The sequence below is a fragment of the Sclerotinia sclerotiorum genome, genomic scaffold (genome assembly GCF_000146945.2).
Source record: "Sclerotinia sclerotiorum 1980 UF-70 scaffold_3 genomic scaffold, whole genome shotgun sequence".
Classification (NCBI taxonomy): Eukaryota; Fungi; Ascomycota; class Leotiomycetes; order Helotiales; family Sclerotiniaceae; genus Sclerotinia; species Sclerotinia sclerotiorum.
Window position 1 is genome coordinate 152,235 of NW_001820833.1, and position 16,397 is coordinate 168,631.

The window sequence follows — 16,397 nt, forward strand, 5'->3', positions numbered from 1 at the left end:
ATCCATCCATCCACATCTTCAGTCCTGCACCACTACCTATGCACCTATGCACTCACCACCCTAGTACAAACTCTCAGGGTCGAATAATAAGTCGCTATCGGGTTGTACGGGAATTCCTTGTTAGGGTTTCAACGTTGCTGTCAATTTTTAGTTACTTCGTACGAGTACGATCATCTTACTTTCAGCGCAATTATGCGCCAGTTACCGGCAAACGTGCAGTAGGCTAGCCTTAAGTCGCCGGTGCTAACCATAAAGAATATTCGTCTGATAATTGATTATGGTCCCTTATCCACTTGATGTTCACATATCAGTGCCACAAGGTCAATGAACCCACTTTGCTGCTTGGTTTATGGGGCTTTCGAATGCTCCTGATCCATAGGGTGTTAGGGTCAAAATCCGTTTCCGATGAGAAATGCACGGGAAATGGACGGGAAAGCATGATTACCGATGCCTCCATTGAGACTTGTAGGTACAGGAGTTTGGTGATTAGTAAATTGATTCTCCGTTTTGAATGGGAGGTTCGTATATGATACGAGAGACGCTCTTGATTTGTTGAATGAGGTTCCATTCATTCCGACTATTCTCCTTCTGTCTGTGTCAGTCCGACCGTTGAACCCCTATATCAGAGGTGGGAGGTGGCTGTGCTGTGCTAACATATGGATACACCGTAATCATGCCATTAACAATCAAGATTAGGTACTCGTTAAGGTTATCCGCGGATCGGGATAACACCAAACTGGCGGCGCCCTCAGCCTTAGGGAGGCTCTTTCTCGGTCTGGGTGATGCGATGATATACATTATCCGCAATAAGTCATTTATTAAATCGCTCAATTAGTAAGTTGACCAGAAACATCGTCTACAGAGTAGTATCGAGGCATCCTCAGAAGTTCTGAGTCAGAACATTTGAAGATTCATGTCGACCTGCTTGAACGTGGAGAACTTATTAGACACTCCAACAATGAAATCAAGCAGATAACAGACGACTGACTGGTAGCCTCGATGTAAGATTAGCTGCGAAGGCAAGACACACCATCCCATCGCAATGAATGTGTCGACGATGACATTCATATTATTGTAAAGGCAATGTATTACCACGAATTCATCATTCTTCTCATATGTTTGTTGTACGAGGCACCGGTTAAGATGGAGAGTGCAAACCAACATGGTGCTTTCCAAATATCCCTTTCCCGAGAAGTGGTTTTTGGGCTACTGGCTACCCCGCACTAACCATGCTTTAAGCCACTGAACCCGAGGTTATGCCAACGCTTTTGGCGGACGGTCACCATTAAATTCCCCTGTGGTCTTGTTTAGGCCTAACACCTTAGGTTCCAATACATACCTAGGTAACATTATTCCATTTATACTATCTAGAAGGTACGCACAATACTGTGTGTGATACTACTACGGTGAATTTGGAACAGGAGCAGTCACCATGGCGAGATTCCCGGTCTTTTGCTCGCTTTATAAGTCTCAAAAGCCGTTCATACGACATCCCCATGGCAAAAGACATCATTCCTATATAGTGTCAAAAAAGCCGTTGCAATCCTATATGGGTATGAACGAAGCTGACAGGTCACAGGTAAAGATTGTTGGAATCAATCTTATTAGTAATAAGTCTTACAGATTTGACCAATCGATATCGTGAATTTCCCTCACCCCGCTCTAGCTTACAAATGTATTTTGTATCTAATATAATTTTCTATCCATATCAATTATCACTATCATCATTATCAGCTAACTTTCTTTTGGCTTGAACACCTCAATCATCTTCCTTTTCTTTCTTTCTCTCTTCTTCTTCCCATGGCCTTCCAAATCAGCAAAGTACCATCCGAATCCGATGACCAGGAAACCATCTCAGCAGAACTCACCTCCTTCGAGTTCCCGGATGATTTGGATATGATCAGTCTTCTGGATGCTACTCTCCTGTTGAAAAAATATTTTATGGATTCGTGGTGTAGGAAGAATTCGTGATGAATTTTAGAAAGGAAAGTCGGATGCCGTTTGAGAGAAATTGGAAAGGGAATGTTTGACTCATGTTACTTTGCTAATGATTTGGTCCAAAGAAGGGGTCTGGGAATCAGAGGAGAATCAGCCTTTGTGTCATCAATTTTTTTTCTTAGCATGGTGAATCACAAGGAAAGATGCGAGAGAATTGGTCATAGAGGTTGTGTGTCGCATCGATTACTTTTATATTTACAAATATACTGTATTGATGCTGTAAAGCTAGTTTGGCTTTACCCTCTCATTCGACACCCGGTACTCATCTGCCTCCTTGAGTCAGTATGTCTACATCAACTTATGATTCGCATCTGAATTCTATGTCTGATATGATTATTGACACAAGTCGATGATTTCAATTGGCACCACCTTTTCTTGGACAGGTACAGCCTTTGGCATTATCATCACTTTCATATATATTCCATTCTATTGTCATCTTGGTTGCTGGATTATCATACAAATTAATATAAACCCAACTTTCACAAGTGTGACTCCGACTTCCACAAACCATTTCGTGAGTCAACTCAAAATATTCGAATCATCATTAAATTAATTTTGATTCATGACTAGCTGTGCATAGTTCACACCCCTACTTAAATATCTCACAGTTTAATTAGAACCCACAAAGATCCTTCACACTTATTACATACAACACAAAGCCACAGAAAAAGCATAGCCGAACACACCATTTTCGAATACACAACAGAACATCATATCATATCCTTGGAAATCTTTCGAAGCCAAAATGTTTCATTATCATTCCTTTCACAAAGGTCCCATTTTTGGGACAGTTGTAAAGGACGACCCACCACTCAAACCGGGTCTGCACAACACATCGGATTTAGTCGAAAAACTTTTAAAACGCATCGATGTTGTCAGTCCGCCGTCTTCTAAGGATACAGATGTGTCTAAGGCAAAGGCAGATGTGTCGGAGGCAATGGATAGTCTCGGAGCATACGCTGCCATCCAAACAAGCGACAACGATCATCGTTTCGAACTCGAGACTTTCAAAGACAAAGAGTACAACGAATTTCTCGCCAAGCTGTTCAAGGCCTTCAACGGTATATTCTTCATGAACCGACTTCCACCCACAAAGGTTTCAGAGGCAAAAGGCCTGGAATTTCCACCAGCAAAATTGATTGCCCGCCGTATTGCGACAAACAAGCTGAGCAGATTTGCAGCAGAGATAAAAATCCACGTAAAAGAAGATCATGGGATCATATCGGCGCTCTCCTTGGAGCCATGATCGAACTCTACCTCAAGTATTACGGTTGTGATTGTACTCTGTGCCAAGAAATTAATACAGGATACGGCTCGGGCAAAGGATATGCATGGCAGATGATCGCTCACAAGTTAGAGACATCTGATATTCTGCAGGTGAAAATCAAAGAATTGTTTCCGAATTCTGGCCGAATCGATTTATTTAGGGCACAACTTTATATCGAGGAGTTGAGTCATTGTGGGCTATTTTGTCCCGTAGCTGACTGTGATACTCTTGCTAATTGGGGCTTGGCTTTGCCAGAGTTCAGCGTCAGTGACCGTTGTAGTCTTGCAGCTTCGGGGCACGATATACCGAGGCTTGATTTATGGGTTATATTAGAAGCTGGAAAGAGATGTACGGCTAGGAAGCTGGAGGAGGAGCAGAAGAAGAAGCAGAAGACCACTAACTACTTGAAGAAATTAACCATCTCAAGTATTGGCGCATCTAATTAGGTAATTGCAATCATGCAATTCGTGTTGGGATATTTATTATCACTAGGTAGTTTCATGTTACGACGGATCTCACATACCTAACATCACGTGATTAGCATCATGTGATATGAGGATCCCAGTAGGCTCAGCTGTCCCAGTACAACTGGGACAACTGGGAGCACTGGGACGCATGCCACGATGGTCTATATAATCAAGATGGATTTCCTTTGTATAGAGCTTCGTGCTCAAGATCAATCATTTAGTATACTCTACTATTAGTTACGAATTGCATTATTGTCATTACTTTAAGTCCCTGCTTGACGCCTAGTTATAAACCACCTCGAGAGCCTAGAGCACTTCCACGTGATCTAGACGGCAAACCTCGTAACATTTCATAACAGAATAATCAAGCGTCATTTACACATTATTTTTTTACTGTTTTTAATATTACCTCTGTAATCATACTCTTTGTAATCTTAAATTATATTCTTTTTTTTCTTTGAATAATTTATATTTATGTTAAATTAAAATTTATTATCAAATCTAAAAATGAAATAACGTGGTTTATCAGGACCCTGTTGTGACGCCTCACACCTCCGGGTCACGTGGCATGCCCCGTTTGTATTTAATCATAGGAAAACTCGCTACTCTTGTTTTCCTTCTTCTTTTCTCCTTAGCTTAGTATTTTCTAATACAAGATACTTTACCCAGTATTCTTGAGTGTGACACCTGTTGTCACGAACCACGACTATTATACAATAAAACCAAGTATCGGGGTTTGGGCCGCTGTTTCCCGCGGTTCCCTTATCGATAAGGAATCCTAGGACAAGTTGTCCTAGGATAAAATATGTCCTAGGATAATAACGACCCTAGGATAAACGGTTAGGCAACCACATAGGTATGAGGACAAGTGTCTAGGATAATAATTGTCCCAGGACAATTATCCTAGGAGCTATATTATCCTAGGTTGCGAATCGTCCCAGGATTAGTGTCCTGAGGCAAGTAGTGATCACGTGATGGAGCCTCCAGGAGCATAGGCTCCTCAGGGTTTCAGGAAAGGATTCATTATATAGTCAGAATAGTTTCATAGTATAGAAGCTTCGTGCTCAACTTAGTCATCAATTAGTTTACCTACATTCTACTTGATCTAGTAACGAATTCACTTCCAAGTGAATACCAGTGATAAAGCCTTAACCCACAACTACCAACCAGACGAAACCTTAGGCAGCCGCTGCCTTCAGTACAGTATCGTTACAAAACCACTTCGAGAGCCTAGAGCACTTCCACATGATCTAGACGGCAAACCTCGTAACAATTAAATTCAGTTTTAAATATTAGATTATAAGTTTTTGATTATTTATAATATATAAAATAAAGAATAATTTGAAAAGATAGATTATTTCAAAGATAATTTATATAATATATTGTTACGAGGGTTGCCGTCTAGATCACGTGGAAGTGCTCTAGGCTCTCGAGGTGGTTTATAACTAGGCGTCAAGCAGAGACTTAAAGTAATGACAATAATGCAATTCGTAACTAATAGTAGAGTATACTAAATGATTGATCTTGAACACGAAGTTCCATACAAAGGAAATCCATCATGATTATATAGACCTTCATGCTTCTATGATCACTACTGATCACTTGTGATCACGTGCCTTGGTCATGTGATGGTAGTTGTGTAGCCCGTCGTAACATATATACTTGAGTATATTGTATTTTAATAAACTTGAGAAATAAAGATTGTATTTCTTTGTTTAATATCGAAGCGCTTTGTAACACAAGAGAAAAAATAAATGTTCGTTTGTAAAAGAATTTCATGTTATTATTGTCATATTAATTATTCATCTTGAAAAATCTCTTCAAGATAATCTACCTCTGAGTCCAGATTCCATCATGAGTCATGAGTATAGTAAATTATTCCGATGAAACCACTATAGGTCGACATTGGATTTTGACGAGACGGCAGGAATTGAAAATCTAATATCATTATGCCTTACTATCACAATGCGCTCCAGCATTCGCAATCACCTCCAAATCACCACTTCCAAAATGGTTTCTTCCTACCACAGCACCAGCGTCTCTTTTCCTTTCTGCTCGCTTAAGGCCTAACAATAAAATGGTTGTCCAAATGGCCATAGCGATACATGTTCCAATCATAGCCCACATACCCTTCGTAAACCTAGGTGCCTCGTCTGCACCGTAAAATAATAAACTCCACCAAGCATTCACGGCATTACTACCACAGTTCATACTCGCTATTACTATTGCCCTCAATGCATCATTTTCAAACCTCATAGCTTCATTGGCCCATGCAAAGAAAGTGGCTTGACAAGCATATACAGCGCCGGCCCAGTAATATGCTGCAAATATTGTTGGGACATTAGAAGTCGTGAGAATCATAGCGGATGTTGCCATTCCGGTTATGGCAATGAAATATGCTACGAGGTAACGTTTGCCGTTGAGGAAATCGGTGAGGGTCGCCCAGAAAAGAGTAGATATAATACCGACAGCAGGAACGCCGGTAGGATAGTTGTTGAGTTGAGATACGGTATATTTGTTGGTGGATTTCATGTATAATGAAAGTAAAGAATTTGAGGAGAATGATTCGGTTTCTCCAGCAATGACCCATAGAATTACGAAACCATACCAGTACCATGATGTGAGGACTGTCTTCAAGAATGAGAACTTGAAGAGACTATGTTCAGGTACTTCCGGAACACGTGCTATGGCAAGATCACGCTCGATGGGTGTGAGATAAAATGCCGAGGTGGTGGTAGGTGTATCTGGAAATAAGAAAAAGCCATAGAGGGCAATGGGAAGAGTGATAAGTCCGTCAATGATGAAAAGCCAGCGCCAGCCACTCATTCCCTTTACACCATTCAAGGATGAGTGAATACCAGTTTGAATGAAGCCTCCAAACATAGTACCAGCAAGGCCGGAAGAAGTGAATATGCCACTGCGTTTTCCAAGTTCGCGAGGAGTGTACCATGATCCAAGGATGTAATGTGTACCAACAAATGTGGTGCTTTCAGCGAGACCTTGAAAGAAACGAATGGCCATTATATCTCGAGGATGGTGAGCAGCTGCAGTGATCATAGTGAGGCAGCCCCACAAAACCATCATTGAAGGGAAGAAGATGCGAGGTTTGATGTAGTAAAGTGCCAAATTACTAGGGATTTGTCCGATGATATATCTAGCATGCTGTCAGTATGATGGAGCCATATAATATGGCGTAATTCAGGTGGTATAGTGAAATCTCAACGAGGTCTACGACGGCTAAGAACTAAGGTGGCAACCAGAATCACTTGAGACATGGTGTATGAGGAAGTACAACAGAAACCGAACACATACCCAACAGTAAAAACAGTATTAATAAGATTATATTGATTCCCCACGAATTTCAATTCCTCCTTCATCCCACTAACATACGCATTTGCCAAATTGGATCGATCTAAATAATTCGTGAAATATGATAGACAACAAAACGTCAAAATGAAGAAGTCTATAGTTATTAGTGATTTTATCTAGTCCAATATCGATTATAAATTCCACCGACCATGGCCAGGTTAGCACTTACCTAATTTCTGTACTAACTTCCTCTCTCCTGGATGCTCGTAGGGATGGGATATATATTCCTTGACACGTGACAGTGCCATGATGGAAACTACTCTGTTGGACTTGGGGGCCGGGCAAAAACAACAAGTGCGTAGACGGCTGAAACTCGAGGACGTCTTTTTTAATGTGCAAATGAGGATGCCTTAATTGATATATCTGCTATATCTTCAGCGTGGATATCTTTCCCTCGTCTGGCAATCAGTGTGAATCTATGAATCCCCGCAGGCAAGCATTAGACCCCACTCCCAGCGATAACGGTTCTATCAAAGCATGACGATCAAGATATCGAAGATAAGTACAGTACACCTCAGTCAGGCGATAGTTGTAACATTGGACACTAGGGGTGGAGGCCTTTCTGAGGTTAAGTAAATGCTGTATATATATGTGTATTGCTATCCCTAAGAGTCTAATAATAAAAGAACATTGAGAAGAGAAAATCGTTCTACCCCACACTATCGATCTGTCATTCTCCCGATAATCACCCGAATGTTTCCTCGGATGATCATGACCATGCCCTGTAGCCCCTTTCATCTACAATTTTCCTACCATAATATCAAACCTAATAGCCAGTCTAGACCGTACATCGCCATATATCACCCACCATATATCCCCGAACCACGAAACTCCCAATCAATCAATGATGGGTTTTTCGCTCCTCGCAATCCAGTCGACTCGGCTGCTGGCTGCAGCTGTCATATAACGCAAAGTCAGTAAACAATCAAGAGCGGACATGAGAAATGTGGCTTTCAAGATCTTACCTGGAGCTTTCTTTGTCATCCTGCTTTGTAATGGTCTCTGCCATTCAAAGCAATACTGCCCAAGTTTCTTTGCTATGCGCACAGTCCGCGGACCCGTCGTCCAACACGTCGTACCATCCGCACGTATGCCATGTTGGAATGGGACATCATAGTCATGCGAAACCGGTACTTCATCCGGCAATCAAGGTCGGTTAGGCGCGTTAAGATATTGTTCCATGATGCCACCAGATTGCCGCTTTTTTACCCAGTCATCCAAAAACTTGCGAAACACGGAAACATCGACATCCAATTCACGGTTCGGGGTCCATTCGGGAAGATTCTGCACCATTTCTCTATCTCGGTCCGTACGGAACATCCGAGCGTAGTGAGAGTCGTTCGTTATGAGCTCGTATATTGTGAAAACAACACAAGAAATGTCGTCACGACCTTCCCACAATCTTTTCATCCCGCAGGAAGCCTGATCAAAGTCAAATAAAAGGAGCTTTTGTGTGTCAGGATCGATAAGTAAATGGCGTGGTTCAATATCTTGGTGCATGACCCCTAGGTTTAAGTTTAAAAAGTCCACGACTTGGGTAAGCTGTTGTAGCCACTCAAATCGGAAAGGTATCTTTAGATCACTCAAAGCTCTGCCTGGAATGTACTTCATAGTGAATCCAATCACACGGGACTCTACATCTTCGAGAACGACGCCATCAAACGGTATTAAATTGGGATGCGGTGGCAGGCTTTTGAGAAGGTGAATCTCGCCCCAGGCCCTTTGTAAATTGAAGAGTATGGGCGACATCTGGTATTTAAAGGCAACCTTTCGTGTATTCTGATTCTCGTCTTCGTATGATGAAAAGTCAACACCTGGTGCAAGCCGATCAAGCTCCTGAAGCTGGGAGTGCTTGATCGTGCGACATCCAGCAAGGGATTTCACTATCGAGAACGGAGGGTAAGGGACAAAACTCGTCTCATTCTCCTCTGGGTCTAGGGAGACTCCATAGATGAGTCCATCAGGGTCAAGCTGAACAGCACGAACTTCTGGAGATAAATAGTCGGCAAATTGCGCCAATATCGAACGTTCTACTTCCTCCTCAGCTGGGAGATTCGTCAAGAAGCCTTTTATTTTGATCATGCGCAATTGATCCCAATCCCAAATATTGGTAACGGAAATGGATCTTGGGTCATCATCAGCGCCAGCGCACGATTTACTGTGGATGGCGAATCTTTCTTCGAGTGGAATCATACTGAATCGATTTTCTTTTTCAAGGAAAAATGCGATTGCTGTTCTTTTTGGGAGATATAGGTAAGAGTGGCAAAGAATGAATGGGGGGGGGTTATTAATTCTATAGAGGGTGGGTTCGTCAAATGTCTTTCTTTACTAAGGAAAGGTAAATGTTATTTATCAAAGAGAGGGTCATATGAGCCAAACGTTTAAGGAGACTCGACCATATACGCACTAAATAAACCCTTTTGAAATAAAGCAATTTGCTCTTTCTTTATTAAGGAAAAATTAAATGTTATTTATCAAAGAGAGTATCATATGAGCCAAGCGTTCAAGTGCCCTGGTGGTATACACACTAAATAAACTATGTTGAAATAGAGTACTTTGCTCTTTCTTTATTTTCTAATTCAATTCATGATACTATTTCCAACTTATCAAAGGGTTGTTTCAGGCTCAGAAATTCGTTTCTCGGAAAGGGTAAGGAAATATCCAATGAGAGGTTGACAACTTCTTAAAAGTCAATGCAACCCGGAAACTTGCGTTGAGCTGATCAATTCTGAGACTGTGACATTGATTGGCTTACCGTCCAGACTTTGATTTGATAAGATTAATCGAGGAGATGAGGGAAGAGCGGAGTTGCATCGTTTGTCTCAATTTTCCAAGTCTATTTATTGACACGTAAAGAATATGAGATACCGTATACTGATAGATGTACTCAGTTAAGATCTTACTTCGAAACACACAGATTAATCTAGCAGCTGATGAAAGAGCAGAACTGCATCGATTGTCTCAATTTCCCGAGTTTATCCATTAACATATAAACAGTACTCAGTTAAGATCTTACTTCAAAACACACGCCTTTGAGCGGAAAGACACCCAAGGTGTTACCTGTCATGGACTGTTATAAGTAGTGCGAGTGTGAACGATATTTCCTTGATTGACCATCATAACATCAGTCTAAAGCCCTCGGAACGCTACTACATATCACATATCGTTGATCAAAAGTAACCGCATCACCACGATTCGCGCAAATCAAATGGCTGCATTACCAAACACAATAACCCAAAGCCAAATGGAAGCTGATGTGTTCAACCGACTGATCGGCTCCCGTACCAACCCTAATGATTGTACCTGCGGCTGGTACCATTACTACTCTAGTATCTGTGGTCACGAATTCCATAAGGTTAAGCACGTTTGCGGCGGCCAAGCCGCGGGATCTGGGGCTGTTTTCTGCAGCACCCCGGCACCACACCACATCGTTCAGGAACCGCAGATAAGGGCTCGGTGCCGATTCTGTTGATCGAAGATTGGTGAGAAGCCTGACTCCTTGTGTAGATGCCTACTAACTCAGCAAAGCCGCCCCAGTTAAGACGAAAGGGAGGGATGAGGAGGAGAAAGGTGCGAAGGGTGCCGGAGAATTGAAAGCAGGAAGGTGGAAAAGCGTTTGATTGTCGGGGCTAGATTGGGACATTGGAATGTGACATGGAACGTACTTCTGGTACGGCATTTATTTCGTGAACTGGGTGAAAGCTCGGGCTGGGATCACGAATGGTTGACTACGGCGCCCATGATGAGGGTCTGAAGGGGGAAATAAGTTTCGGTCATGGCAGCTTTACGAAGTCTGACATTTTAAAATCCATAGCTTCATATGTTGAAATATTCAAGGCTTTCAAACATTTAAGGCTTCCAAATGAACTTCTAGTACGCTAGTCCAGGTTTTTGAAAACACCGCACTTTAGAACCATGAACGCTTCTCGGACAACCCCGATAAAGCAGTCGTCAAAGCAGTTGCCATACCATGGAGAAATACAATTTGGTATAAACGCTGTCCAGTCATCCATATCATAAGAGTTGACAATGAATACATAAACACCAAAGAAACCATACCCCTTCGCGGAACATAATCAATCTTTTCCGTTTTGCTGACCTCCTATGCCATTTTAGAGTACGCATGCGAACAATAGTTCAGATGGCGTAGAAAATACAAGTATACTAACCTGTATATTCTCCACCTCCATAAAAAGGTCTTTCGCCTTCCCAAACATTAATCTTCTATCCGCACATTCCTCACCACTTAAATCCAACACGAAATCCTCCCCATCTTGCATAATTATCTCATCAGCCGCCTCTTGTAATTTCTTAGCATCTTCCGAATCCATGTAATTATAAGCTCCCCCAGAATTACAACTCACGTAATCGTCTAGAAGAGGGAGTGCATATGGATGTAGATATGGATTTTTGGTATTACGACGCATTTGAGCGAAAAGATGTCGTTCCCATACTTTTAGGTGTGTTTTGCTTTGGCCTCGGGGTTTGGTGAGGATGAAGAAATCGAACATTTTCGGTAGGTGGATGAAGATGGTTCAAAAGATTGATGAGAAGGTTAGGGATTTGGTTCAGATTTTCACCAATCGCGACAGAAGCAAATATTGAGAAAGCTTTGTGCCCGTCTATTACCTCTCTTTTCCATAATTACCTGACCAATGAAGCCAAAGTATAACTGCAATAGAGAATTAAAAAACATCGCTTCTACTAGAAACGATGAAGATATTATATTGTCGTGCCTTTGATGAATGAGGGCGGCCTTGAATTCTAGAACTGCAAGAGGATGTGTGGGTTTTCCAGATTAGGATACAAAATAGTAAACATGCTAAGCTCATGAGCAAAAACAAGAAGTCAGAACATGCCAATAGGATTTGCTCGGCGCTCCAGTACGAGATTATCGGATGAGTACATCTTCTCCCGTATGATTCCGGGCCAGCAGCGAGGAAAGAGGAATGGCGGAACTACTAATCCAACACAAGAACTATATCATACATGCGATACACTAGCAATGTATTCTCCCATTCGTAAAATCCATCTGGAAACTTCCATCAGACCTATGTGCAACCCAATCACAAAAGTAAATACGGAGTAGTTGCCAATTTCGAACCGCAAAAGCCATCAATTCATTGCGAATCGAACCCTATATCAATATGTCAATGTGATAACTAAACCACAATGGTTAGCAGCAAATGCCGATGTCCAGCAACTCAACGCCAAGAAGAAACTCAAATCAAGAAGCAAACAAACAGCAAGAGCAACAAACTAATCACGATTCTATTTTATCCATCCAGCCACATCCTCCCATAAAAAAGACACAGCCACAAATAAGCCAGCTGGTGCCACGACATTTCTGTTTCAAAGAAACGTGGAGAAGTTAATTTGAATCTTCTTATCGGTCCATATCGATTCATATCCGTCCATATCCGCCAAAATCTTATCTTACCAACTTGATGGGATTTGATCCATCTCATGTTGTTCATAGGTTCCATATGTATCTCTCCGTAGGTACAGCGATTATGATATGTACTGTCATGTAAATCAGTGGACTATATATATTAAAACTCCGTATAACTCCTCTCTTCTGCATATCCTACTCCGTACAGTATTTGATATGAGCATCTGCACATATTCGACCTGCGTGGTGGAAGTGAAACAGCATTATTATTGTTGATTTTTTGATGTTTGGTAGCGGTAAATCGAGAAAATGCTTGATTTTTGACCTCGCATGCTTCGGAATCCATAATAATTAATCGACTGGTTAAAACTCCTAGAGTATGATTTAATAGTACAGGGAGAAATCCATACCTAGGTTATTATTTTCAAGGAAATGTTTGCCTAGATGCATGTAAGCCTAACAAATCTTTCCTCTTGACCAAAAGTTTGACGACACGAGGCATGATGGAGATGTGGATTTCCACTCTAATGCATGAGGATGCTTTAGGGAAGAATACCCTATTGGATGACATTCATTCTTCCCATATAAACAGGTCCAGTTTCTTTTCTCTGAGAAGGGTGATTTTTGCTTGGTTGATTCGAGTCCAATGATTTTGAAGATGTTGTGAGTATTAGTGGAGGTAATGGTAGGAGTGATCCAATGAAGGGGTAAAATCGAGAATACGGAGTTATACTCTCTCGCCTCATTGATTGACAGGAGATTTCCCTCCCCTTGCTATTTAACCACGGTACCACTAAAACAAGCATACCAACTCTTCTACTTCCCCTGTACGTAGAAGAACTCACTCCACCTAAATATATGTGAATCGGTTCGGTTCTCCGATACATCTCCTCTTCCAAGCTGTGATATCCGATCATCCCATCTCTCATCGTGTACATATGGACTTCCCATCCATAATTATGAAGACGTGAACCATCTCCACCTCCTGCATCTCTACTCCCGTAGTATTATTCACAATTCATACATAATCTGGGAAAATCCCTCACTCCACGAGATTCAGTTGACCTGCGTCCTTTTGCATTCATTCCACTCTGCGGATTCAGTCCTGCGTTTTTTCAAACAATTCCCACTTAAATTCCCCCGCTATCAGCTCTTCACCGCACTTTTTTGGCGGTAAAGAGTAGCTCAGGGTATCCATCTACCTTTTATCCTTTCACAAGCCAAAAATATTCACTTCATTTTTTATAAACCTTCATAAATACAGAATATCGGGGGAAAGAAGCTGGTCTTCTCACGAAATATCCTTCATTACAATAATCAAATTATACGTTAAAATGGCTCCCATGGCGGAAACCGTTACCATTATCAATAAATCCGGGAAAGTAGTGAGCACAGTGAGTATTTCGACGATTTTTCCGAAGTTTTACCTGGTTCCCCTCCATCCGATGATATTGGATCATACACGAGGTGTTGTGACTAATGACCACCTTTCATAGGGAAAACAACTGGTAAACATCTTCAAAGATGCAAAGGCCGCATACCAAGAGAAGAAGGCACAATTAAGAGAAGAGCATTATCAACGGGAAGAGGAGCGAACACAGAGAGCACGAAGAAGAGCATACGAATCTCAGTATGTAATTGAAGATGTTGGAGACATTGGAGAAGGGGGAGATGATGCACAATCGGTAGCATCTAGACGATCTCATCGATCCCATCGTTCACATTCTTCTCGTCAAGAACCTCGATCAAATTCTCGTCCTCCCCTCACACTCAAGAATCATGAGGAATTTCCAGATACGCAAAGCATGGCTAGTGGACGCTCCCACCGTTCTCACCGATCTCATCGCTCACATACCCGAACTCGTCACGAATTGAATTTCGATGATTTGGAAGAGGAAGATGACATGCAAAGTCTAGCGAGTAAACGCTCACATCGTTCTCATCGATCGAAACGAAGCCACTCAGTTCATGGTTCTAAAGCTACCACTCAACACCAACCCGCGGAAACTCACCACGAAGATCCAGAAGAGGACGTTTATGATCCTCCTCTCGCCATGTATAAACAACCATTTGCCGGGACGGAAATGACTTTAGTGAGAAGACATACGGATGTGCAAACTCCTCCTATGCCAGGTCATCTCGTGAGAAGAGAAACAGCGCCTCCATCCTGTCAGGCTGGTCAATTAGTCCCTCATGCGAAAACCGTACCGGATCTTCAAGACGACGGAATCGATATGGATTTAGCGTATGGAGATTTACCCCCTCATCTAGAATCTGACCCTGAACCCGAATATGAACAAGCAATCGTCCCACAACAACTTCCAGCAGAACTCGATGAAACAATGAGTAAACTAGACAGTCTTCTCATCGAAGCCCAATGTCTTCATCATACTGCTACAGGCATAATGTCAAATCTGCAAGCCAATCCCGAAGCCATGGCTGCCGTAGCCCTTACCCTCGCAGAACTCTCTGCACTTCTAACCAAAATGTCTCCCTCCATACTTCCCATGCTCAAAGCCAGTTCTCCAGCTATTTTTGCCCTCCTCGCCTCCCCTCAATTTCTCATCGCCGGAGGCGTAGCCCTAGGCGTTACAATCGTAATGTTCAACGGCTATAAAATCATCAAAAAGCTCCAAGCCACTCCCGAAAAGCCATTGGAAGCTCCAATGGCCATGCAAGCTTTACCCGCTACTCCCGGTTACCCCGGAACCCCCGGATTCATGGAACCCAAAGATATGCAGCACGAATACGAGGAAGCGCTGCCATGCGAAGCGTACGAGAAAGAATTAGGCAGTATTGATATCTGGCGTCGAGGGATCGTGGATGCAGAATTGGAAAGTGTAGGTACGAGTGTTGATGGTGAATACATCACACCCACAGCTGCACGACAGAAGGAAAGTCGAAATGCAGAGCGAATTCGTCAGCGAGCTGCTGAGGAAAGAATTGATGAGGATGATGAGGAATCGAGAGGTCTTATGAGTCGGTTGACGAGTAAACCTCGACGATCAAAAACTCTTCCTATCAGAAGTAGTAGTTCTCAATTTGAACCTTCGGCTGCTAAAGGAAAGGATGATTTGGAATCTAGTCGTACTTCTCGTGAGAAGAGTTCTAAGTCAAGCAAAGGTTCTAAGAGTCATAGATCGAGTCACTCAAAGAAAGATGATGATAATGCATCGATGGGTTCAGGACGAGGAGAAAGAACAGAACGAGTAGAGAAAGAAGAAAAAGAATCCAAAGAAAAGAAAAAGAAGACTCCTCTGAGTATTTTTAGAAGTAAGACGGAAAAAAGTAGTAGTTCAAAAGGAAAAGAGAAGGAGGGAAAGAAAATGGGTCATCATCCGCTTTTACTTGAGGTTTAGGTTGAGATTTTCTCGCCTTGAGCTTTTTGTTGTGTGGCTTGGTGGTGTGCTGTGAGATGGTGTAGTTTACGTATATGAACTTCAAGTCATTTCTTCCGGATGAAATATCTTACATCTTACGCATGGCTTTACTTTCTTCACTCTTATCTTTTTTTGGCAGGTTTTTTTTTCTACTTCATTTAGCGATTAGCATTTGGGTTTCTTTGAGGGAAAGGAGTGGTTTTCTTTCTCATCTCTCTTTACATCTCATCTCATCTCATCTCACCATATCTCAACTCTCATTTCAAATCTATCCAGATTAGAGCGGAGGCAACTCAGAGGTCAGAGGTCAGAGGTCAAGGGGGAGGAAGTTTATGATTTTTGCTTGGGTAGATATACGATCGGATGGATACATGGAGGATTGGATTGTCGAATAAGGAAGGACATGAAATTATGTACATAGGAATACAATATCGACAGTAACGATACCGGAACAAATTGGATGCTTAGATGCTTGGATTTATATATAAGATCAATATATAACGTTGAAAAATTCAAAATTATAT

General features: G+C 42.0%; 9 protein-coding genes across 9 annotated transcripts; 5 read left to right on the forward strand and 4 right to left on the reverse strand.

Annotated features, from left to right (window-relative positions):
* Window positions 1–296: 296 nt before the first annotated feature.
* On the forward strand, window positions 297–729 carry SS1G_02170 (predicted protein; the record flags this gene model as incomplete). Its single annotated transcript, XM_001595905.1, has 2 exons — window positions 297–518; window positions 697–729. 2 exons carry the CDS (start codon window positions 297–299, stop codon window positions 727–729), a joined length of 255 nt encoding a protein of 84 aa, XP_001595955.1.
* A 1,071-nt stretch (window positions 730–1,800) lies between these two features.
* Window positions 1,801–1,971, forward strand: SS1G_02171 (predicted protein; the record flags this gene model as incomplete). Its single annotated transcript, XM_001595906.1, has 1 exon — window positions 1,801–1,971. One exon carries the CDS (start codon window positions 1,801–1,803, stop codon window positions 1,969–1,971), a length of 171 nt encoding a protein of 56 aa, XP_001595956.1.
* Window positions 1,972–2,743: 772 nt separating this feature from the next.
* Window positions 2,744–3,711, forward strand: SS1G_02172 (predicted protein; the record flags this gene model as incomplete). Its single annotated transcript, XM_001595907.1, has 2 exons — window positions 2,744–3,059; window positions 3,164–3,711. The coding sequence occupies 2 exons, from the start codon at window positions 2,744–2,746 to the stop codon at window positions 3,709–3,711; spliced, it is 864 nt and encodes a 287-aa protein (XP_001595957.1).
* A 1,968-nt stretch (window positions 3,712–5,679) lies between these two features.
* Window positions 5,680–7,349, reverse strand: SS1G_02173 (hypothetical protein; the record flags this gene model as incomplete). Its single annotated transcript, XM_001595908.1, has 3 exons — window positions 5,680–6,886; window positions 7,045–7,195; window positions 7,271–7,349. The coding sequence occupies 3 exons, from the start codon at window positions 7,347–7,349 to the stop codon at window positions 5,680–5,682; spliced, it is 1,437 nt and encodes a 478-aa protein (XP_001595958.1).
* Window positions 7,350–8,247: 898 nt separating this feature from the next.
* On the reverse strand, window positions 8,248–9,294 carry SS1G_02174 (hypothetical protein; the record flags this gene model as incomplete). The annotated part of the gene is made up of 1 exon (XM_001595909.1): window positions 8,248–9,294. One exon carries the CDS (start codon window positions 9,292–9,294, stop codon window positions 8,248–8,250), a length of 1,047 nt encoding a protein of 348 aa, XP_001595959.1.
* A 1,100-nt stretch (window positions 9,295–10,394) lies between these two features.
* SS1G_02175 (predicted protein) lies at window positions 10,395–10,721 on the forward strand (the record flags this gene model as incomplete). Its single annotated transcript, XM_001595910.1, has 2 exons — window positions 10,395–10,413; window positions 10,630–10,721. The coding sequence occupies 2 exons, from the start codon at window positions 10,395–10,397 to the stop codon at window positions 10,719–10,721; spliced, it is 111 nt and encodes a 36-aa protein (XP_001595960.1).
* Window positions 10,722–11,008: 287 nt separating this feature from the next.
* Window positions 11,009–11,612, reverse strand: SS1G_02176 (predicted protein; the record flags this gene model as incomplete). The annotated part of the gene is made up of 2 exons (XM_001595911.1): window positions 11,009–11,203; window positions 11,271–11,612. The coding sequence occupies 2 exons, from the start codon at window positions 11,610–11,612 to the stop codon at window positions 11,009–11,011; spliced, it is 537 nt and encodes a 178-aa protein (XP_001595961.1).
* A 631-nt stretch (window positions 11,613–12,243) lies between these two features.
* SS1G_02177 (predicted protein) lies at window positions 12,244–12,995 on the reverse strand (the record flags this gene model as incomplete). The annotated part of the gene is made up of 3 exons (XM_001595912.1): window positions 12,244–12,263; window positions 12,542–12,624; window positions 12,955–12,995. The coding sequence occupies 3 exons, from the start codon at window positions 12,993–12,995 to the stop codon at window positions 12,244–12,246; spliced, it is 144 nt and encodes a 47-aa protein (XP_001595962.1).
* An 832-nt stretch (window positions 12,996–13,827) lies between these two features.
* On the forward strand, window positions 13,828–15,852 carry SS1G_02178 (hypothetical protein; the record flags this gene model as incomplete). Its single annotated transcript, XM_001595913.1, has 2 exons — window positions 13,828–13,887; window positions 13,990–15,852. 2 exons carry the CDS (start codon window positions 13,828–13,830, stop codon window positions 15,850–15,852), a joined length of 1,923 nt encoding a protein of 640 aa, XP_001595963.1.
* Between the last annotated feature and the right edge of the window lie 545 nt (window positions 15,853–16,397).